This window comes from Rattus norvegicus, chromosome 13, assembly GCF_021556685.1.
Source record: "Rattus norvegicus strain SHRSP/BbbUtx chromosome 13, alternate assembly SHRSP_T2T, whole genome shotgun sequence".
In the NCBI taxonomy this organism is placed as follows: domain Eukaryota; kingdom Metazoa; phylum Chordata; class Mammalia; order Rodentia; family Muridae; genus Rattus; species Rattus norvegicus.
In genome coordinates, this window is record NC_141546.1 from 71,155,850 (window position 1) to 71,180,354 (window position 24,505).

At 44.2% G+C, this 24,505-nt stretch overlaps 1 protein-coding gene across 1 annotated transcript in view; it reads right to left on the minus strand.

Moving 5' to 3' along the window:
* Positions 1–24,505, minus strand: part of Soat1 (sterol O-acyltransferase 1) — a 42,466-nt gene that overhangs the window by 12,850 nt on the left and 5,111 nt on the right. The window contains 3 exon segments of the mRNA NM_031118.1: positions 1,349–1,500; positions 14,157–14,215; positions 21,989–22,099. Of these exon segments, the coding sequence (NP_112380.1) occupies positions 1,349–1,500; positions 14,157–14,215; positions 21,989–22,091 (314 nt within the window). The 5' untranslated portion in view covers positions 22,092–22,099.

Below are 24,505 nucleotides of genomic sequence, written 5' to 3' on the forward strand. Positions count from 1 at the left end.
CACACTGCTACTGGTGTGTCTTCCACACCATCCTGATGCTTGCCTACTTTTTACATTTCATTCCATTTCTTATTTAGGGGAGGGTGGCACGTGTATGTGGTCAGAGAGTAACTTGCAGGAGTCAGTTCTGTCCTTCCTCCATGTTTAAAGCAAGGATTGAACTCAGGCTTGGCAGCAAGCATCTTCTGCCTGGAAGTTGATGGTGCTTTTCTCAGGGGCGAAGAACTTACACCAACTCCTAACAGCCTCCTGATCATATCAGCTGCTTTTGGGTAATAAAAACTCACATTTTAGCACCCTATATACCGTCTTACTTTGGGCACAGCTGTTAGCTATTGCTTCTTAAAATCTTTCTCCAGGAGCCACTGGCCGAGAGTCCAGAACAGCAAATTAGCACTTATTAAGCCACTGATACCTTCCCTCTTATTTTTGGTGACTAAACAAATGGAAAAACACATCCTAACTACAGGGCACTTTATACAAGTACACACCGAATAAACTGTAACAGGCATGGAATGGCATGGTTAAAAGCAAGGACTCTGGATCCAGACTCTGGGTTAAATTCCCAGTGTGAGATCTTACAGATTGTTGCAGATAGCTATAGTGTCAACCACACAATGAGGGGCTTGGCTCAAGCGCTTATGTACACATGCTATAAACCTCATACTGGGGGGCTGGAGAGATGTCTCAACGGTTAAGAGCACAGACTTCTCTTCCAGAGGTCCTGAGTTCAATTCCCAGCAACCACATGGTGGCTCACAACCATCTGGTTTGGCACCCTCTTCTGGTGTGTCTGAAGACAGAGACAGTGTACTCATATTCATAAATAAATAATTCTTAAAACCCTCATACTGGGCCAGGGTGCTGGCTTAGCAGGTAAAAGTACTTGTCACCAGACCTGACAGCCTTAGTTCAATATGAGACCCACATGGTGGAAAGAGAGAACTGACCATCAAAACCTGTCCATTGACATGTACACTGTGATGTTATGCCTCTACATATACATACATACATGCATGTATATGTACACGGTAAATGAAAGTAAAGAAATTTAAGGCTATGATAATAAATGAACAATTCTATATTAAGAAGAGAAAAATCTTTAATCCTAATACTTGGGAGGCAGAAGCAGGCTCTGTGAATTTGAGGCCAGTCTGGTCTACATAGAGAGTTCTAGGCTAGCCAAGGCAATATAGTAAGAATCTAACTCAGAAAATAAAATGAAATGAAATGAAGTAAAAAAAAGTGGTGAGACCCATGATGGGGGTATTGACCGCTCTCCATGTCTGGCCGCCACACTGTGAGGGAGTAGGTATCTACACTGAGAGACAAGTGCACACATACTTACTTGGCTCTGTGGTTGTTTTTCATTTCTTCAAGAATGGAGAAGGTCGTGAGCGCACACCCGCCATTGTCCAGAGATGCAGACTTGTCAATGAGATTGGTCACAAAGTCATCAAAGTGACACCCAACTTCCTTCAGAAACAGTGGCTTCAGCTCCTTGATGTTTAGAACAAATAAAGGGAAATGTCGTCAGCACATGTTTATGGGTTGTCAGTGTTCCTCTGAAGGGATGAAGGAGTCCTTAGACAGAGCTGCTTCAACAGGAAGTTCACAGACGGACATGGCTACTGAAAACACAGGAATAATGCATGCCCCATTAAAAATGAATGCCCTCCACCTTCCTCCTCTCTTTCCCCTACAGATAGGATCTCGTGTAGCCCAGGCTGGCCTCAAAGTTGCTATGTAGACAAAAAGCTGACCTTGATCAAAAATCAGTGCATCATATCTATATTATGTAATTACCATGTGTTTCCCCTAAAGAAATCCCTTTGCCCTGAGTTCCTACAATTTATATTCTAAATAGCGTTTTAAAATGAGTTATCTTATTTTACATGTTTTGCCAGCATGTATGTAGGTATGTATGTATGTAGTGTGTGTGTGTGTGTGTGTGTGTGTGTGTGTGTGCATATGCACACACATATGTATGCACCAAGTGCCTGCCTAGTGTCTGTGGAGGTCAGAAGGACTTCAGATCCACTGGAACTAAGTTACGGATGGTTGTGAGCTGCCATGTGGGTGCTGGGAACCAAGTCCCAGTCCTCTGCAAGAGCAATGAGTGCTCTAACCACTGAGACATCTCACTCTGTACCCTATCTATGTTCTTATAACATTTATTCCTACATTCTGTAACTATGTACTTAGCTAACCATAAAACATGAATATATATGTGTACATAGCTGTACATTTAAATATTGACACACATAATTATCAAACTTAAAGAGTGTTTGTACATTTATATATAAATCCATCTTATAAAAATACATATGTAGGGCTGGAGAGATGGCTCAGTGGTTAAGAGCACTGACTGCTCTTCTAGAGGTCGGAGTTCAAATCCCAGCAACCACAGGGTGGCTCACAACCATCTGTGATAAAATCTGATGCCCTCTTCTGGTGTGTCTGAAGACAGCTCCAGTGTACTCATATATAATAAATAAATCTTTTTAGAGAACACGTATGTAGAACCATATGAAGTGGTGCATACATGTAATGCAAACACTCAGGAAACAGAAACAGGAAGATCCTCTGTCAAAAAAAAAAAATCCACCATAAATAAAAGTGTATACAATTGCTACTGTTTTGGGCCTCCAGCTATTCTTGACTTTTTAGAGTTTTATTTATTTATAATATATACAGTGTTCTGCCTGCATGTATGCCTGTAGACCAGAAAGGGACAGCAGATCTCATTATAGATGGTTAGGATCGACCATGTGGCTGCTGGGAATCGAACTCAGGACCTCTGGAAGAGCAGCCAGTCTGAGCCATCTCTTCACCCTGATCTTAATATTTTAAGACAAATACCTCGAGTCTTTGAATATATTTATATATAATGAATATATTTTTTTCAGGTAATATGCTATGAGTTTGAGACCAGCCCAAGCTACACAAGTGAGCTAGAGAATAGCATAGGCTGCTAGAATGCTCTCATGGGAGATCCGGTTGGAGATAATAAGACCTGCCTCTGCCTCCCAAGTGCTGGGATTAAAGTAATGTGCTACCATGAAAGGCCCTAAAATAAAACTTTTTAGAGAGTAAACATTTTGTCCTGTGGAAGGAGAATTCAGAGAGAGAAGGGGCAGGATCCTTTGATCCCATCCAGTGCTAGGACAAATTCTGGGCAGTTAGGCACTAAATAATGACAAACCCAGGACCCTATCCTTGTGAAAGTTACAGTGCAGCAATACCCTTGGTACATTCCAGAAACAACAGGAATGGAGTTCTTCATTGTTGAAACAGACAAGTACTAAGAGCTGAAGTCAGGAACGAGAAGAAAGGTGCAGGGACAAGCCATGAAAGGCTTTGGCACAGCATTACCTATGCTTGGAGGTAAGCTTCATTCTTTCCCCTGGCATTAAAGGAGAAGCCCAGACTCTTAGACATACTAAAGGTTTCCAAGCCTCTCTCTTGGCCAGCTTTCCTCACATCCTGCCTGCCACCAAGGTGACACACCCAGGTACCAAGTTAAAGGGAATAAAAGCATGAGGGCTTGTTAAAGCCATACAAACCAGTAAGGACTGCTCCAGTCAGGCCTCAGTCTGCATCAGCTGAATAATGGCCCTCTTAAGTTACAGGGTAGGGAGGCAGTCACCAAAGGGCTCAGCAGGTAAAAGTGTTCCCTTCTAGTGCAAGCTTGACAACCTAAGTCTGACTCCCCCAGAACCCTAGGTAGAAAGAGAGCATTGACTCCGACCTCCTGATGTATGCTGTAGCATACAATTGTCACACACACACACACACACACACACACACACACACACACACACACGTCACACACACAATAATAGTAATTTTAACTGATCAGTCTTTTATTTTTTTCTTCTTTAAGACAAAAAAAAAAAAATCCTGCTATGTAGCCCACGATATCCCCAAATTCAAGGCATTCCTCCCACCCTAGCCTGAATACAGAGAACAGGCATGTGCAGCCGCACCTAGCCATGACACATCTAACTCCACATCTACCACGTGCCTACGGGTGAGTGTAGAACCTTTGCCTGTGTCTAACAATGAGGGAAAGCACAGTGCCACACAAAACGACAGCCCTGAGTAACAGGACAGCATGGACAACAGGAGAAGGAACTTACAGGCACCCATGGTGACAGCCAATGTGAAGCAGAAGGCTTCAAGTTTCCTCTGCCACCCCAAAGGGCACACGAGGCATTTCAACAGGATTAGCTCCTGCCTTTCACCCCCCCCACTGAGCTCAAATGTGTGATCCCAGACAAGCAAATCAGCAAACGCTGCTTCTTATACACAGCACTGGAATCAGGGCCTAACATGTCCATGCCTTCATGTCTTTCTCTCACTGAGGAACTAAAGACAGCAGAAGCTGCTGCCAGTGGGACTCAGGAAAACTCCTTTGTGGTGACCACAAAGTTTTTTGTTTTTTTGTTTTTTTTTCTTTTCTTTTTTCCAGAGCTGGGGACCGAACCCAGGGCCTTGCGCTTCCTAGGCAAGCGCTCTACCACTGAGCTAAATCCCCAACCCCGTAAGTTTTTTTAAAAAAAACTCCATTCAAAAATCCCCAGAGAGGACACTAGTGACTACTTACACGTCACCCCCTCTGTGAAGGGAGCAGAAAGACGCCTAACAGAGAGGTCCTCTGCCTTCTAAGTTCTCCAAGCACATGAAAGTGCTGTTGTTATTAGAATTCAAGACCCTGAAGGGACTTGGCGTTAGAGGAGGCTTTACAACTGACAGCCTCTCAGATGTGCACCTGCTCGTACTGATGTCACTCACCAGTGGACCCTGCGGGATGCAGATGCAGAGGGAGAAGAAAGAAACTGACTAGAAAATGAAGGTGTTTAGATAATCTAACAAGCACCCCAGTACTCGGGAGACTGAGGCAGGAGGATTAATGGCCATTCTGTATGCATCCAGGGCATCCTGGGCTACATAATAAGACCCTGTTTCACAGCAACAGAGACCAAAAGAACAGAAACCCAGGAGGAAACGCACTGTGTGCCGGAGCTCCCGGGAACCCTGTGTGGTAAACAAGCTGTGGAAGCAGCTCACCTGAAAGACTCCAAGAATAGAGAACAACAAAGACCTGAGGTGAGGGACCTACACAACGAAAGCCCAAGTGCTCAGGGTGGGACAGACGAACGGGTAGGATGGGCTGACATCTTAGGCAGATTTACAAACATGCTCAGATCCACAACTCAGGGAGCAGCTCCTCCAGAAAGAAGCTATGTTGGACTGGATGCTGAAATAAGAAAAGAGCTTGTAGATGCATAAAATAACTCTTTCAAAGGCTGGAGAACTACTTTTCAGTAGGCTGGGAGAAGAAACACAGAGCAAACCAATCAGGGCCCCACTTTTTAGCACCTCAAAACCCCCTATGACTTAATCACAATTCCTTCAAAGCTGACGTTAAGGCAGATTATGCTGACTCCAGGCCTGTAATAGTCTGGGAATTGTTTGTTCCTCTGACTCAGGGCCTGGCTCAGCAGCGAACCCTTCAACCTCACAGTGGCATGGAACAGAAACCCGATCTTTCTAGACAAAACAAGCAACATAAGGAACAGGGAAGGCGGGGTCCTTGGGCTGACTGTTCCACCGACTCCCTGGGTCTAGCCTGGGTTCCCGGTTGATGACTCACTCCACTGACTCCCTGGGTCTAGCCTGGAAAGTTGTTCCTGCTTCTTTTCCTTCATTACTTACCTCCATTTGAAAAGCTTTTAACTCTTTTTCCTGTTTGCCTTCCCAGCTTTTAATGTCTCTGTTGGTTATTTTGGGTGTTTTGAAGCAGTCTTATTCTCTAGCCCAGATTGACCTCAAACTGGAGGTGATCCTCCTGCCTCAGCCTCCTGAATGCTGAGCTTACAGGCACTTGATGCCATGTCCAGCCGAATTCTACCTCTATTTGTATATTATGCATCCAGCACTCAGAGAAGTCACTTAAGTGACTGTGTAATTTCCAAACAACCGGGGAACCAGCCAGTACTAAAGCTCTCCTATACATACTCCAGCTGGTCTGATTCAATCTTTGCTATAAAGACTGTAGAAAGTGGCTATTAAAAACAAAACAAAGCCAGGCGGTGGTGATGAAGGGTTAAAATTTCTAAAAGTTAGTCATGAACAAAGTCCAGACATGCCTGAGAGAATTTGAGATAGGGCTCACTGGCCCGACTATCAACTCCCAAGGACACTGGCCATCTGGAGCCACCCCCTCCCCTTCCTTCACTCCCTGAGGATGGGTCATCCCCCTGCTGCAGTGAGATGAGTTGCCCTGCCCACATTGCTGAGATGCTAGATTACATGTATGCTTTGTTGATGTAACTCCGTGCCAAAAGTAACTGTGCACCCTTTGTATTAGCCAATTATGTGTATTCACACGAAACCCCTGGTTTTCCCTATATAAGCTCCTGCCTAGAGAGGCTCGGGGCTTGACTCAATCTCCTGTGTGAGATACGTGTCAGCCCGAGATCTCGTAAATAAAACTGCCTCTTGTTGATTACATCAAGACCGGCTTCTCGTGTTTCCTGGGGGTACCTCAACCCGTGACTGGAGCGAGAGTCTCCCCAAGTCTGGGGGGTCTTTCAGTGACACAGGACTAAACCTAAGCTATAAAAAAGTCGATTGAAGAGCTGGGGCTGCAGCTCTCTGACAGATCTTGCTGAGCTGGACAAGGCTCTGAGCTCCATCCCTAACCTGGAGTTGGGAGGGTTAGTTAAAAGAAGCAGGCAGTGCTCGCTTCAGCAGCACCTACACTAAAACTGGGACACTTCGCAAGGATGACATGCAAATTCATGAAGCGTTCCATATTTAAAAAAAAAGAAGAAGCAGGTACAGCAGTGTATGCAAAATCCCAGAACTTGTCAACAGCCGCATTGCGGGAAACCTGGGTTCATACACCCTCAGACTTCATTACACTATATTGCTCTCCACCAAACATTATCTGAAATAATTTCTCTATATATGATCAGGACTATAAACAAAACAAAACAACCCAGAATTGCAGGAAGGAAAAAATACAAAATATCAATGTGTATGGGAGGCAGAGATAGGTGGGAGGTGGATCTCTATGAGTCTGAGGTCAGTCTGGTCGATACAGAGAGTTCCAAGATCTCCTGAGACTCTACTTAAAAAAGTATACAATATACACATGTAGCCCGAAAATGGCTAGTAATCTGAGAAGGAAGGCCTCACTCAGGTTGGAATGGCAGATGATCTAATAAAAAGGCAGGCCTTATATAGGTTAAGTCAACCCCAAGCATTTTGTCTGAAAGTGAAAACCTAATCGTGGTGGTACAGGACAGTACTCCCCATGCACAGAAAGCTAGAGCAGGAGGACTGCTGCAGGATTGAGACCAGCCGAGGCTAAGTTTGAACTTCTGTCTCAAAAAGTAAGAGGGGGCAGGGCGAGGCTGTGGACGCAGATCAGGTGTAGAATGTTCACCTAACGTCCAGGAGGCCTGGGATTTGCTCTTGGCACAGCATAAACCACACGTGGTTTGACATTCCACCATTCTTAGAGTGGAAGGATCAGAAGTTCAAGGTCATCCTTGGCTACAGACTTGAGCCCACCTGAGACAGAGACCTCACATCAAAATTCACACCAGGCTATCAAATCATAGTCTATATAATATTCTTAATAAACCTCAGTTAATCAGTCCACACTAAGTCAAAACATATTACCACCTTAATCCTCCACTTAAATATCCTATTCATCTTTACCTTCTAAATGTTTTGTTAGTTTAGTATTGTTAAAGACAGGGTTTTACTATGTAGCCCAGGCTAACCCTGAACTTGAAATGCTTCTGCCTATCGAGTGCTGGGATTGCAGGTGTATGCTACCACACCCAGCCACCAAAGGTAGGTTTTATTTTCTTGTGCTTTTTCATCTACCTCCGTCATTTCACTAGTCTTTGTAAAGATCCTAGAAAACTAGAAAAGCAGTAAGAATATATTCCTCATAGTCAACCAATGAGACACCCATACAAAGAACTATAATAAGGACACTTTAAAATCATTTCAAAATATATACTAAAGCACAAAACCTTAAGATGCTATGCAAACTGTGCACACAGCCATGCACACATATGCGTGTATGTGCACGTGTGTTCGCTCTCCCTATATAGACAGACGCAAACTTGCACAATCTGCCTACATGGAACCATGTGTACTACAGAAAAAGGAAAACAAATGGTGCGGAGGAAATGAGCCAAGACATTATCTCCTGGTGGCAGACATTCAGTTGGTAGCTATTTCTTTTTTATGCTTCTGTAGTGAGCCTATACCACATCTACAGTGAGGGAAAAATGGATAATAAAATATATTCCTCCTGCTCGCAAAACCAGTTGGTGTGGCAATAGAACATTAGGATAAAATCTTAAATTGTGGATAACTTTTATTAGTAAAAGTGAGTTATATAACCAGAAGAGAATCAGACTGTCCTCTCTGTGGTGGTTTTGCTGTTTGCACTGTTTTGAGACACGGTCTCAAATGACAAACTTGATACCTCTTCCTCTTCCTCCTCCTCCTCCTCCCTCCACTTCACACGAGCTTGGATAATTAATGAGTGCATGTCATCATGCCCGGGCTCTTCTCAGTTTTTAAAGTAGTCTATCTAATCCAAATGACGCTGATTTTTGTGTGGTACTAAGATTAAAAAGCTTCCTCTCCAGACTTGACACATGTCATGAATACAGTGACTGAGATCAAGAGTTCAACACAGTCCTCAACCTCACTGGGCCTTTAGTCCAGGCTGGGCTACATGAGACCGTCTTCCCAGGAGGGGATGGTGAGGGTAAGGGAGAGGGAGAGAGGGAGGGAGAGGGGAGGGGAAGGGAATGGAGGAAGAAGAAGGGAGAGAGGGAGAGAACATGAATTATACACACAGCCTACTGCATCTATTCCAATTTCAGAGATATTGAGTAGAACGTATGGAAAAAATATTCCTCAGTCAGGGTCATGTAACTCATTATTCTTTGATTAATTTTGATGTTTTGGCTTCATTAACCAAAAAACAGAGCAATAGGCAAGGTAAGCCTGCAATCCCAGCACTGAGGCTGAGGCAGGAGGACTACCTCAAGCTTTAAGCCAGCCTGGGCTCCAAGCTAGGATCCTGCTACAAGGTAAAATCCTGTCTCAGAAATAAAATGAAATAAAAAATCTAAAACCCCCACAAAATAATAAAATAGAGTTCCCCAACAAGTCTTCAACAGCCCTAAGGTTGGGGAAGTCCTTCTCACGGACACCACCTGACCCACACTACCTGTCACCCACTTTGTACAGTGCATGAAGTACAAGGACAGAATGCCATGAAGACCACTGGGCCAGTGAAGTGGCCCACTGTTAGTGTCTACACTAAACACGGACGGGGTCCTGCGAGTCTGCACTAAACATGGACGACTCATCTTTATCTGGAATGCTGAACATTCCCAAGGGCAGGGACTTTCTAGTCTTTTTAAATGATGAAACAAAAAGACCAATGACCCAACTTTCCCAAATACTCCCAGGTAAACTAGAGTGTGGTCTGTGTATGTTTAAATAAAACGAGAAAGGGAATTCAGAAGAATGTAAGCAGACCTGCACAGTCAAATAGAAAGTGAGGTTTGACCTCTGACTGAAAGCCAGGGGCACAAAGAAAAAGGGATTGTTATAGCAGAGGTGTTGGAGATCAAATTCAGGGTTCCATGCATGTTAGGAAGACACTCTACAAGCAAGCCACACCCTAGCCTACAACTGCAGATTCAAACACATTTATGTCAAACCACATATCATTTCATTAAATGGAGGACTACAGAATAAATGCAGGAAACGACTGCAGGGCTCTGTAATCAGAACGAAACCAGACGGGGAAGGTTGCCAGTGAAGGCCTGCCCGAGCTGGAGTTGAGTTCAAGGTCAACTAATCAGACACCTCAAGGGAGAGAGCATGTGAGGCCCTTTGCTTTCTCCCCCGTACCTCAGTCTAACTGTAGGCTAAGAACTCAGGAGGACAAAACGTGGGATGAGCTAGAGTTTGAGGGTTATGGTGCACTGTCTTGATTGGTGAAGGAATAAGTCGAAGCAAGCAGGTAAAAAGAGATACACCAACACGGGCATGAGAGGGGGGAAAACGTACAATGTAAGGCCAACTTTCCAATGACCTTTTCCATTGCTCCCCAGTAGAGCATAAATAACATCAAAGGACTGAGCGACAATGTGGGTTGTCTGTCCCACACCACTGTTCAGACGGGTGCCCGCCCTTAACAGCAGGGAAGATGTCCTATAACCCTAAAGGCTTGTCCCACACTCATCAATTAGTGCTGTGGGCTAAGTCCCTGCCCACCTCCTCAGCTGCTTTCTCTTCATTCATTTCTTTATCCTTCGAATTCCTGATGGCCAAACCAAGGAATTTTGCATTTACTTATGCATTTATTGTATGCATATGAGTCACATATGAGTTTCTGTATTTATGTGTCACAGCATATAATGAGGTTTAAGGACAATTTTAAGGAGTCAATTCCAAAATTCCAAATCCCCAATGGATTCTGGGGATTGAATTCAAGCTGTTGACTGGGTGGCAAGAGCCTTTATTCATCAAGGCTCCTTGAAGGTCCCAGAATTTAGTAGTTTTATTCATGAATACATAAAAGAGATAGAGTACTCTTTTTTAAAAAAGCTTTAGGGTTGGGGATTTAGCTCAGTGGTAGAGTGCTTGCCTAGCAAGCGCAAGGCCCTGGGTTCGGTCCCCAGCTCTGAAAAAAAGAAAAAAGAAAAAAAAAAAAAAGCTTTAAGCTGAGCGGGGTAGTTCAGAGTAGTAATTTCACTCTGAGGCTGAGGCAGGGGGATTTTGAGTTCAAGCCCAGTCTGAGCTGCATAGCAAGAGCTTGTCCCAGAATAATAAAATAAAGCTTAAAAAGTTAACTTGTGTGCTGGTTTGAATAGGTATGGCCTCCATAGATTTGTGTGTTTGAATGCTTGGTCCATAAGGAGTGGCACTATTAGGAGGTGAGGCCTTATTGGAGTAGGTGTGGCCTTGCTGGAGGAAGTGTGTCACTGTGGTGGGTGGGCTTTGAGATGTCCTACGCTTAAGCTCTGCCCAGTGTGGAATTCAGTCTCCTGCCTACCTTCAGAGGTAGAACCGTCAGCAACTTCTCCAGCACCATGTCTGCCTGCTTGCTGCCATACTTCCTGACATGATGAATGATGATAATGGACTGAAACTCTGAACCTGTACACCAGCCCCAATTAAATGTTTGCCTTTCTAAGAGCCTTGGTCACGGTGTCTTTTCACAGCAATGAACCCCTAACTAAGACAGCTTGGATCTGTGGAACTTCGCCCACTTCTGTGCTCTTCCTGAGTCCCCTTCTCCCCTCACCTCTACTTCCCTCTCCACATTCTTTCCCCTGTGGATTTGGGAAACTGTATGAAAATGTTCCTGCCACTTCAGCTTTTTCTTTTCTCTTATGGAAATCTTTATCATACTTCTGTAAATACTCAGGGAAAACAGATCTGCCCATTACTCACTGTAGTCCAGCCTATGACGCTAACTTATACTGGGGTTAATTTTAGCAATGCAGTCGAACTTCATTCTACTTCTGTTTACTATTCTGCATGAATGGGTATTCTGCCTGCATGTATTTCTGTGCATTGCATGGATGCAGTGCCATTGGACACTGGTTTGACAAGGCCAGTGGATCACCTGGGACTGGAGTAACAGAGTTTGTGAGCTGCTACAGACATGCTGGGGGTCAAACTCGTGTCTTCTGGAAGACTAGCCTGTGCTCTTACCCACTGAGCCATCGCTCTAGGCCCCAACGCCATTCTTAAGTTGATTCACTTAAAGTATGACACCCGGTGACCTTTTTAAAAGACTTATTTTTTAAGTGTATGTATGTACAGACATGTGTATGTATGTGCATCACATGTATGCCAGGGACCATGGAGACCAGAAGAGGAAGTCAGATCCCCTAGGAGTTATAGGTGGTTGTAAGCTGCCTGGTATGAGGTTCTGGGAGATCAAGTGCTCTTAACCACTGACCAATCTCTCCAGCTCCACATTTTTTTAGACAAGGTATGCTATGTAGCCCAGGCTGGTCTTAAAGTCAGAGAAATCCTCCTGTGTCAGTCAACCTCTCAATTGCTGGGATTTCATATTACAGGCATGTATATGCTACCTACCTAGGCTGGTAGGTAAGTCTTTAAGCAGGCCCTTACATTGGGACAATGATGTACTAGTTAGGAAAGAGAGTGTCTGGACCAGCAAGATGCCTCAGCAGGTAAAGGCAGCTGCTATCACACCTGGCAACTCATGTGCAAGCCCTGACACCCACCTGATGGAAGGAGCTATCCTCCAACCTCCACACTCATGTGAGCACAGGGGTACGCACACGCGCACACGCACACGCACGCATGCACATAATATAAAAGTGTAATTTAGCAACTTTTTTGAGTACCACTTTATAAAACAGTTCAGTAGACATCACAAATATACTTAGTGTATTCCTAAGTGGGTTGCAACACCACTAGAGCCACAAGTCAGATATTTACATTACAAGTCACAACAGTAGCAAAACTACAGTTATGATGTAGCAAAGGAAGTAATTTTATGGCTGGGGATCACCACAACATGAGGAACTGTATTACCAGGTTGCAGCATTGGGAAGTTGAGAACCACAGCCTTGACGTGTGGAGAATGATCTATTAATGTTAAGCATTAAAGTTTAATAAGATCATAGGGTCTTGTACTAATATTCCTAATGACAGCACCATCCAAGGCTCAAGAAAATGCAGTGTTTCCAACAAATTAAAATGAAAGAGAATGACATCCTCCCGGCGTAGGTGACTAAGACTAAAACCGGTTCCTGGATACTGAGCCTAACTTCCATTTTGTCAGTGAACTTTGCTACTGATCTCATCGAGAAGGGACACGTTTAACACAGTCAAAACAAAATCATGCATGTTTAGAAAACTTAACGATGATGCTGAGCCTATATGATTCATAGGACAGTCTGACCACATTTAAAATGGCTTCACACTTGTGTGTTTAAAATTATTTCTCCTTTCCTGACAGGTAATTAGCTTCTAAACTCAGTACATTTAATATGAACAGATGTAGTAAGAACCACAGCAGGTGTTTTCACAACGCAGTCATGCGCACACCTGCACACTCACACCTGCACACTCTCACCTGCACACTCACACCTGCACACTCACTCCTGCACACTCACACCTGCACACTCACACCTGCACACTCTCACCTGGACACTCTCACCTGGACACTCACACCTGCACACTCACACCTGGACACTCACTCCTGCACACTCTCGCCTGCACACTCACACCTGCACACTCACTCCTGCACACTCTCATCTGCACACTCACACCTGCACTCACACCTGCACGCTCTCACCTGCACACTCACACCTGCACACTCTCACCTGCACACTCACACCTGCACACTCTCACCTGCACACTCACACCTGCACACTCTCACCTGCACACTCTCACCTGCACACTCTCATGCACACCTGCACCAGCTGCTCTCAAGGTTCACCACTGCAAAGATTTGCTTGTAAAAGCCAGATGATGACACTGATGGACTGAACTGAAGAGAAGGGCAAGGTGCATTCTTATGTGGGATGACAAAGGGACATCTTCTTTTCCTGTTCACAGCAAGATCTCAGCTTATAAGACAGACAAGTAACTCTTAAACGAGTAGGATGAGGTGGCAGACACTTGTAATCCCACACCGGAGAGATGGAGGTGGGAGGAGCTACAGTTCCAGGCCTGAACTAGGACTAGGACTCTCAACAAATTAAAAATAAATAAAAACAAAGATGGGGCTGGGCCAGTGAGATGGCTCAGCTGGTAAAGGTGGGTGCTCCAAGCCTGGCAACCCCAGGACTCACATCAGAAAGAAGAGAACTGACTCTGGCAAGCTACTGTGTGCCCTCCACACATGTGCTCAACACATACACACAACAACAGCAATAAAATAAAGCAAAAAGCAGAGGGTGAGGGTCAGGAACTCCAGGTCAGTCCTGGGTCACATGAGCAGTTGTCTAAAAAATAAAATAAAACCTAACTAAATAAATGAGGAATATTTACATGTTACTTTACCGAAAAACAAAAAACAAAAACAAAAGGACAAAAAGGATTCTTACCTCTGCCTCTGCCGCCAACTGCCTCTTCTTGGCTATCAACTGTTTCATGGTAATGTGACCTACGGGAAATAGAAATAATTGGATGTTTAAAACCAAGCCTTAAGTTGATTACCCAGCAGCAGTAAACCATTAAGTTGAAAGCAAGCAAACAGAAAGGTGAGTGCAAACATCATGGTACAAACACAACAGAGCCCTTCAGATAGGAAGCAGGGCGGTCTAGAACTTAGTGTACTGTTATGGGTCCATTTCTGGCAAGGTGAGAAATTAGGTCCCAGAACAGGCCGTCACTTGAGACTATGAAGATCCTGAATAAAATATTAAGAATGAAAAAACTTGCTTTTGAGGCTCACTGCTGGGGCTGGAGGGTTTAAGGCTCTGTGGTTGAGTGCTGGCTGCTGCTCTTGCAAAGGACTCAGGACACAAGCAGAAGGTAGCAGGAGGGCAATGTGTCTGTCTCTCCCTCAAAAGACCAGGACAGTCTCCCCTGAAAACTTGCAACACTTCAGTGGATTTTGCAACCTAAACTTTTGTTATCTCACAAACCTCAGAGTGCGTTTGTTTAACACCAAACTCAAGGCTCGTTCCTAGACTTCCAACAGATAAATACAATTCCTCCCGGAAGGTCACAGACTCAGCCAAGGCCGTCTACAGTTCTAACAGAGAGAGTTCTGAGAACAAAGGGGAAGAAGTTCCTCCTGGTTACAAACTATCAGGGCTGAAACAAAGGGGCTCAGGAAAGAAATATTAGACATTAGTAATGCCTTATAAACAATTCATTTATAAACAATGTACACACATGTATACATTTTATGTATGTGTATTTTGTATATTTTATAATGTTTAACTACACACACACAGAATCTCAAATAATAAAGAAAAATTGTTAAGCATATGCTAAAATAATATTTCCAGAAAAAAAATCAAAATAGTAGGAAGACTTGTTAGATTCCTGGGACTTTAACCTTGGTCAAATGTCAAGCTCACACTGCTTTACGATATTTTATTTAATATTCTTTTAGCCAAAAGTCAGATATATACTAAGTTTCTAGGCTAGCAGTTGCATGGTAAATCAGTGTTGTCCAGAGTTGTACTCACTAATTATATAGCCCAGGTTGGCCTCAAACTCACAGTAATCCTTCTGCCTCAGTTTGGATTACAAACACTTGCCAAGTTAAGCTTTGTTTTGTTTTCAAACAGTATCTCACATAGCCCAGGCTGGCCATGAACTCCTGATCTGCCTGCATACAGCTCACAAATTGTAGGATTACAGGTGCTAACACCACACCCTGCTAAATAAGGGTTTTTAAAACGTTACAAACTAAGACTTCTAGGTAAGTTGGCAAACTGGAATCTGCCTCTACCACACAGTACAAGTGTCAAAATAAAAACCACAGACTCTGCTCCAAAAAGGAAGCGTTTCTGAAACCCTTCAAGCATGATAGTCACACGAGGAGTAACAGGACAGGTGACACCTCACGGTTCACCACACCTACCTCATCAAGAGAGTAAACCAGGAAGCCTGGTGAGAAGAAACAGACAGTCTGCCCACAGGCAAGAGCCAACTCCCACAAGCCTTAAACCATCTCTGGTCGCGCTGAAACTGTGACTTCTCTGTCAGGACCTTCTCAGCTGCTCCGAGTGAGAGAGCTGGGGTGGGTGCCATCTTAAGAGGAAATCTATTATTAAAACTGAACTGGGGGGCCCAGTGGTGGCGCACCCCTTAGATCCCCACACCTTGGAAGGCAGAGGCAGGCAAATCTCTGAGTTAAAGGCCAGCTGTCTACAAGGTGAGTTCCAGGTCTACACAGAGAGATCCTGCCTTGAAAACCAACCAACCAACCAACCAACCAAACTAAAGACACAGAACAAAAAGCACCTGGGCTGGGGATGGTAAAGACACTTCCTGCCAAGAAGACCCGACTTCCCAGAATCCACCTGGTAGGAGGAGAGCTCTGACTCCCAAAACTTGTCTTCCGAGCACACACACACACACACACACACACACACACACACACACACGCCACAGCACAGTAATCAGTAATGTTGGGGCAGTGGGGAGATGACCGAAGCTTACCTAGAGTTCAAGGCCAACCTGGACTACAGAGTAAGACACCGTTCTCAAGGTAATATGTGCTGTGAGATAGCTCAACCATCTATCTTCAGTACCTGGAACCCAGAGTGGAACTAAGTTCCAACAAGCTGACCTCTGACCTCACACATGCTGTGGCTGACCTCTGACCTCCACACATGCTGTGGCACATGTACATCATGCACACACAATAAATAATAATAAAAGATCAAAGGAAAAGCAGGCCCATTCTTTGTGTCTTAATTTAAAAATTAATTTTAAAAACTGAAATAGAAGATATATAACAGCATATTTGGTTTAGACATAATAGCAAATTACAAAAATAAAATCCTGACTTGAGATGCCATATTTTAAAATAAACAATAGCTCCTTCTAGCAATCCATTTAGCCCTTGTGACCCAACTATCTTGCACTGTTTTCCTTTAGCAAGTCCTGTGAAGATATTTTACCTTTCTCCCTATCCTACTGTGTGGTGCCACCCTTTACATTGAAACTCACCAGCAATCTATAGAAAGCACAACTATAAGGTGACAAAATATGCCAATTACCCTGATCTAATCACTGCAAACACTGTCAAGACCTGATCCATACACATAATCAATTACTTCACTGATAACCTATAAAGAATGTATCACACATCAATAATTTAACCAAAACCCAGTGGAAAAAAGCAGGAGTTTGTCCCATTTTTGTTTTCAAACTGAACTGACTCAAAGAAGTGTCATGCTCATTGTCACATGGCCAGTGCATGATTGAACCTAAGGAAAGCCACTTCTTGTGACGTTCCCAACCACACAGCATTGGGACCACTCAAAAACTCAAGCTCGAAGCAAAAGTGCTCTTCCTGGTGGTGACATGGTGACAAGTGATTTTGTAGGTTTTGGGTTTTATGAAGAACACTGTCTGCTTGCAGCAAGTACAGATTAGCTAATGCTCAGGCAGTGGCCAGCAAGGTTTTGTTGCTGACTGAAGGCCCGGACTGTCTTTAAAATTCTGACTATTGCTGGGAAGAAGGTTACGTGGCTAGGAGCACTCTGTAGAAGACCCGGGTTCGATTCCTAGCCCCTACATGGTAACTCACAACCATCTGTAGCTCCAGTGTCCTCTCCTGACCTCTGAGGGTACACACGTGTACACAGATATGCAGGCAAGCAAAATACTCATGTACATAAGCATTTCCTAACCTTCCCATTTCTTTTTCCTAAAACAGACTACTCTCATCCTAGCGTCGTTATCTGCTTGCCAGAAAGAGATGAAAATAAGAGTCATTTGAAAGCTATCTGTGGAGGACTGGAGAGACGGCTCGGGTTAAGGGTACTGACTGACTTATTCTTCCGGAGGTTCCATTCTAAGAAGCCACATGGAATTCACAACTGTCTTTAACTCCAGTTTCCGGGGATCTGGCATCCTAACCCAGGCAAAACACCAGTGCACACAAAACAAAAATAAATAGCTCTTTAAAAGAAAATAGGAAAGTCACTTCTAAATCCACAGAATAGTTAAGCTTAGGAATGTTCTGAGTAAGGAGTTTTGTGAGTGTGTGTGTGTGTGTGTGTGTGATATGTTGATTTTCTAACAAGGTCTCAGTTATCTGAGGGTAACCTCAAACTTGCTATGTAAATAAAACCAGCCTTGACCTGCTGCCTCTCCTGCCTCTACCTCTGTAGTAGCTGCACTAGCACATGCACATACCCTTATACACAAAAACAAATAAATAAAATACGTCTTAAAAAAATACCCCAGCAAAATTAAACACTTCAGTAAAGATTGCTTGACAGAGGGAATACATCCCTTGAAGAGACATTTCCAATCAGAAATGTCCAAAGAGGCAGCCTGGCCACACACTGGCTTCAGTCCCAGTGCCTAGAAGGCAGAGGCAGATCTACATGGCTCTACACAGAATTCCAGGACAGCAAGGGCCACAGAGAAACCTTGTCTCGGAGAAACCAAGAAAAGCCATTCAAACAGCACCAGACCAGGCCTAAGAACATAAACTCCTTTCCTAGATATAAATCTACAATTTTCTGGCAATCTCAAAAACACAAGACTATGAAGTTTGTTCACAGTAAAAACAGGTCTTGGCCCGTGGTTTTACTTATCAGACTGTAATTGTACCCAAGGCACCTCTGGAAACCCCATGATCTCATTTACTGGAAAAGAGGAGGGGAAAGTGGCCAAACTCTAAGGACCTCAGTGCCTCGAGATAAGGGTCCTGAGGCACTCCTGGAAGCCCTCGCCACACTCAGGTATGTCCCAGCCTCTGCCTCAGCAGCTCTCTTCACTTTGAGTGCTTGCTTTTGACACACAGTCCCACTATGTAACCCTGGCCGGCTTCCCTGTCTCTGCCACATATGCATACAAGTAATTTTTTTTTTAGTTTTTTAAAAATAATGTACTTATTCTTATTTTAGGTACAATGGTGTTTTGACTGAATATGTCTGTATTAGGGAATTGGATTCCCCTGGAACAGACAGGAGTTACAGTTATGAGCTGCCATGTGGTTGCTGGGAATTGAACCAGGGTCCTCTGAAAGAGCGGCCAATGCTCTAAACTGCTGAGCCATCTCTCCAGCCCCTAGATTTAGTTTCCTATATGTATGAATGTTTTGCCTGCATGTATGTCTGTGCACTATGTGCATGCCTGGTGCCTGGGATTCTCTAGAACTGGAGTTAGGATGGTTGCAAGTCATTAGTGGGGGCTGAGAGCATGAGTGCTGTTAATTAAACTCAAAGCCATCTCTACAGCCCCACCCCCCTCCCCACCCCCCACGCACCAATTATTATCTTTTTTGTTTGTTTTTGAGACATGGGCTCAGTGTGGGTTCACAGACACCCATCTGCTTCTACCCGAGAGCTGGGATTTAAAGGCATGTGGGATTTTATTGGTGAGGTATAATGAAGTTAGGCGTCAAAGTTCCTCAGAGCGGTGGTATCTGACCACAAAAAGCAATCGGGGGGTTGGGGATTTAGCTCAGTGGTAGAGCGCTTGCCTAGGAAGCGCAAGGCCCTGGGTTCGGTCCCCAGCTCCGGAAAAAAAAAAAAAAAAAAAAGCAATCGGTACCAATAGCGGTGTCTTCCATATTTCACAACGTGGGGCCTCCCTGGAGAGATTCTGACTCCCACCTCAGGCTGCTGGACTGAATAGTTTCTTCATTCAGAGGTGAGTCTCACTCACAGCCCATGATATGTGCCCCACTAAAAGCTGTGTCTCAAGCTGGAAGTGACGGTCCATAGCCATCATCCCAGCACTAGGAGGCAGAAACGGGAGACTCAAAAGTTCAAGGCCAGTTTTAACTACAGAACAAGTTCCAGCCCAGCCTGGGCTCCAGCCTGCCTCGGAAAACAAAAAGGAGGGGTGGGGGTAGGGGTGGGCATCTAAATGAAGAAAAGCTATTTTCTCACATTTTACAATGTATATAAGCTGTATCTCAAATATTTACCTATATATGATCCACCAGGTAGCCTATTAAAATGAAATGTTTATTCAACACATATGAGAGGAAGCTACAAGCTCGTAGGCTGGCCTGGCTCTTCAGCCACACTGACAGCCTCCAACACCCTTGCAATTGAAAGGTCACAGTTTACTCATCCGGACTCCACAGAGTCCGGGGAAAACACTTTGTTTTCGAATCAGCATTACCTGCATGAAAACCAGGAGAGTGACACACTTCTGAATTTAAGCAAAACAATGTAATTTTTTTTAACAGCTGTAGTAAAACCTAGAATTATTACAACTCATGGCGGGGACTCCAGCTCAATGGAATGTTTGCCTAGCAAGCCGGACGCCCTGCATGAAAACTGGGCTTGATGCTGAACGTCCCTCTCTAATCCCTACACTTGGGATATTGAAGCAAAGCGACATAGAAAAACCCTCTTGACAAAACCAAACGGCTTTTTAAAAGCAAAATATAAAGAGAACAATAATATGTGATAATGACAACAGATTTCAATAATCCTTTCTCAGTCTCTAAGAAGTATCATTTAAAAAAAAAAATAAGTGGGGGCTGGGGATTTAGCTCAGTGGTAGAGCGCTTACCTAGGAAGCGCAAGGCCCTGGGTTCGGTCCCCAGCTCCGGAAAAAAAAGAACCAAAAAAAAAAAAAAAAAAAGTGGAAAACTAATTTGTTTAAATCCAGGCAAAGGAGATACCCCAGACCACAGCAAGACCGTGAATAAGGGAAGGAGAGAGGGTGCTTCTCTCCGGGGCTGCCTCATCCCCTTCTCATAGACCTCACTCTCTAGAGCATGTCAGAAGTCAGCCACGTGCAGTATGTCATAAGTAACTGACTGAGAGGCTGTCAATAAACCAAACGGACTCCTTCAGAGTCCTGGCACAATCTGGCTGCTGATAGGAAAAGTAGGAAAGGTTAAAGAGAGCCTCTTTATGAAGAGACGTCTGAGGACGCCAAAGACAACTGGTCTCTGGAAATCCTTCCCTATTTGTTAACCAAACAAGTGTCTAGTTTCAAATCCCCACTGGAAGCAAAACTATACAAATGTCATTGCGGAAATAAATATCCTGATGCAATAGATGGCGTCACGGGGTTGCAAAGCCAAATCTTACCCATAACCCTCAGCCTTAACAAGACCTATAGTTCACTCTTCATGTATTAAGCAAAAACTGAACGCCCCAATTTTTCCCTCTCCTGAGATTTATACATCAGTTCAGACATTGCTCCCTATTCAATGTCATTCATTACACATAAGAATTAGTAACATTATGAGATTACACTTAGCTATAGAAATTCAGTCATGTGACTATTGTGGTTTGTACATGCTTGGCCCAGGGAGTGGCATTATTAGGAGATGTGGCCTTGTTGGAATAGATATGGCCTTGTTGGAATAGGTGTGTCACTATGGGTGTGGCCTTTAAGACCACATCCTGGCTGTCTGGAAGCCAGTGTCCTATAATGGCCTGCAAACGAAGGTGTAGAACTGTCAACAACTCCTGACCAATGCCTGTCTGGAGGCTGCCGTGCTCCCACCTTGATGATAATGGACTGAACCTCTGACCCTGTAAGCCAGCTCCCATTTAAATGTTGTCCTTATAAGAGTCAACGTGGTCATGGTGTCTGTTTATACCAATGAAATGCTAACTAAGACAGTGATTTTTTTTTTTTCCCCGTTTTGTTTTGTTTTGTTCTAGTTTGGTTTGGTTATGCTAGGGAACAAACCCAAGGCATCGGTAAATTATATCCCAGACTCATGATTTTGAGGGCTATGCCATTCATGTAACTTGAGGCTCCATAAATGACAAACACATAATATGTATTGATCACTTCTGTAATCAAGGATCCAGCAGGACATTTCAATAATCCCTGGTAGGCTGTGCTGGCTGAATGAATGGGTGATATCTAAAACACAGTAGAAATGTTTGAATTAATTTTTATTTATTTATTTACTCTTATTTTATGCAAGATTTTGTCTGTGTCTGTGTGCCACATGTATGCAGTGCTCTCAGAGACCAGATGAAGGCAGCAGATTCCCTGGAACTGGAGTTATAGTTATTAACCACCATGTACATGGGTGCTGGGATTCGAACTTGGGACCTCACCAAAAACAACTGCTCTTAACCACTGAGCCATCTCTCCAGCTCCTCAGGAAATTAATTAATATGATCTTATTCATGACCAGATATACAAAAGCACCAAAAGGAATTTGTAATAACAAATTAAAAGCCCTGTCCTAAATGGTAACCTTGCTCTCTAGTTCACTAATTTACCTCAGAAACACTAAAACCCTTACCATTTCTGTGTGTGTCCAAGAGATTTTTCTGGGCTTCATCTTGCTCAGGATTCTCAGCAGATCTTGACAGCCGGTTTCTCAGAGACATTTCTTCTCCCACCATGGAGCTTCCTAGGAAAGAACAAAGCCAGGAATAAAGATGCTGAGTGTTCCCGCCATGAAGGAGCAATTCGTGGACAGGCTATCTGTCCCGACTGATCAGTGCACAGGAAAACATCACTGCACAGCACAAGCGTGCCTAGTAATTATGTATTGATTAAAATCTTGAATAAAGTGGGGACCAAAGCTCACAGGTATAATAGCACTTGCCTAATATACATGGTGACACCCTGGATTTGAACCATAGTATCACAAAAGGAGAACCTTAATTTAAAAATTAAAAGCTGGAGAAAAAGTTCATTTGGCTAGTGAATCTCATATCACTACTATGTTTAAAGGAGGCGGAAACTAATAATGATGTGTTGTCTTTCTTTGATCTTTATCTTAATAAGTTTTTTTAAGACTTATTTATTTATATGAATACACTATTGCTTTCTTCAGACACACCAGAAGAGGGCATCAGATCCCATTACAGATGGTTGTAACCACCATGTGTTGCTGGGATTTGAACTCAGGACCTCTGAAGAGCAGCCAGTGCTCTTAACCACTGAGCCATCTCTCCAGCCCCACCAGCCCCATCTTAATCAGTTTTAAGACTCTTCAGTTAAAACTTAATCAGTTTTAAGACAAGATATTGCAACAAGTTTGAAAAAGTCAGCCCCCATCAAAGAGTTGGCTAGTTCCGAGGGCCCTTCTTTTAGACACAGCCCCAATCAAAGGAAAAGGTAACTGAGCAAAGCATTGACCAATAAAAACCCAAGATCAGGAGAAGAGCTGACAAGGTGGGCCTAGGCCTTTAATCCCAGCAGGAGGTTTTTGTGTGAATTAGAGACCAGCCTGGTCTATCCCAAATTCCAGGACAGCCATTTAGAGAGATCCTGCTTCAAAACAACAATTTAAAAACAAAAACAAACAAACAAACAAAAAAACCAGCAGAAGACAAAGACGTGTAACAGACCTAGCCTGAGGTCCCCCACCTTTCCCCAGCCACCATCTGACTGTTCTGCATGCCAGACTGCAGCCCCCATGGCTGAAGTGTCTTCCAAGGCAGCAGACTGGGAAGGGCAATGGCAAAATACACATACAAGGAACGTCCCCCTCGGTACACGGGTCGTCCTTTGAGGAGCTGAGTCTGTGGTCACCTGCAGTGCCGTCCACCCACGGTGACTGCCTGAGAGTTGCAATGTGTGACCCTCAGTCGCCTCTACTGCCTTAACAGTGGGCACTGCCCTCCAGCCAGGTTTTCATGCACTGCTGTAGACTTTACAGCAGACGCAGAGTAAGGAGGGCACGCAGGTCTATCTTGATTTGCTTAGCAGCTACTTAAGCCACCCCTATAGAGATGAGCTAGCATGAGTGACCCAGTCCTTGGGCTGCGGGTACTATTCCAGTTTGGAGGCAGGTGCTATAATTTTACGTCTCTTAGGAACAGTCACACACGAAACCACAACCGAGTCAGTGGAAATAACTGCAAACATTTAGAGTTCTAAGAGAGGCTGGATCAGCAATCGAGATAATGGCTTCAAGAGAAAAGGTACTCATTGATTGAGCCTTGAAGCAGAACACTGCATGTGTGAGGAAGAGTTAAAACAGAAACTCTCTCGGCTAGAGAGGAGGCTCAGAGGCTAGCTAACCGTTCTTACTGCTCTTCCAGACAACACACGTTGGTTCCCAGAATACCCCACCACCCAGCTCCCCAGCTCCCGGCCCCCATCAGGTAGCCTGCAACTACGGTCCCAGGGGACTGGACATCCTATTCTGATGCTTACACACACACACACACACACACACACACACACACACACACACACACACAGGGGATGGGGGTCGGGAGAGAGAGAGAGAGAGAGAGAGAGAGAGAGAGCGAGCAACACAGACCCTGCTCTGTGCTGACACTGTGGACAGCAGAATCCGGTTGGCCAGATTCCGCATCTTTTCAGTGGAAACTGAATTACAAGCTGTAAGGCTAAGAGCTGAGTCAGAGTCCGTTACTTGCGTCTTTGGTAACAATGTCATGTGCATCCCCTCTTGTCAGTGATGACTGACAGAACAGAGTGAAGTCAACTGACACTTTTCAAAGATAGAATAAGGAGAAAGACAAAGGCTAATCTAAGGCAGACAGACCCTCATCTCACATTCTAGGCGAAACTTAACCCAAAATGTATCAAAGACCTAAAACTGGGATGGTGTGGGGGGGGGGGGGTCCTATGGGTAAAGTGCTTCCTGTGCCATGTATGGGAACCTGAGTTCAGATCCCCAGCGCTCATCAGAAGCTGGATATGGGCCCGCAGAGATGGCTCGTACAGAGGACCTGGGTTCAATCCCCAGCACCTACATGGTGACTCACAACCATCTGTAACTGTGGTTTTGGGGGATCTAATGCCCTCTTCTGACCCCGTGGGCAGGAAGCATTCATAC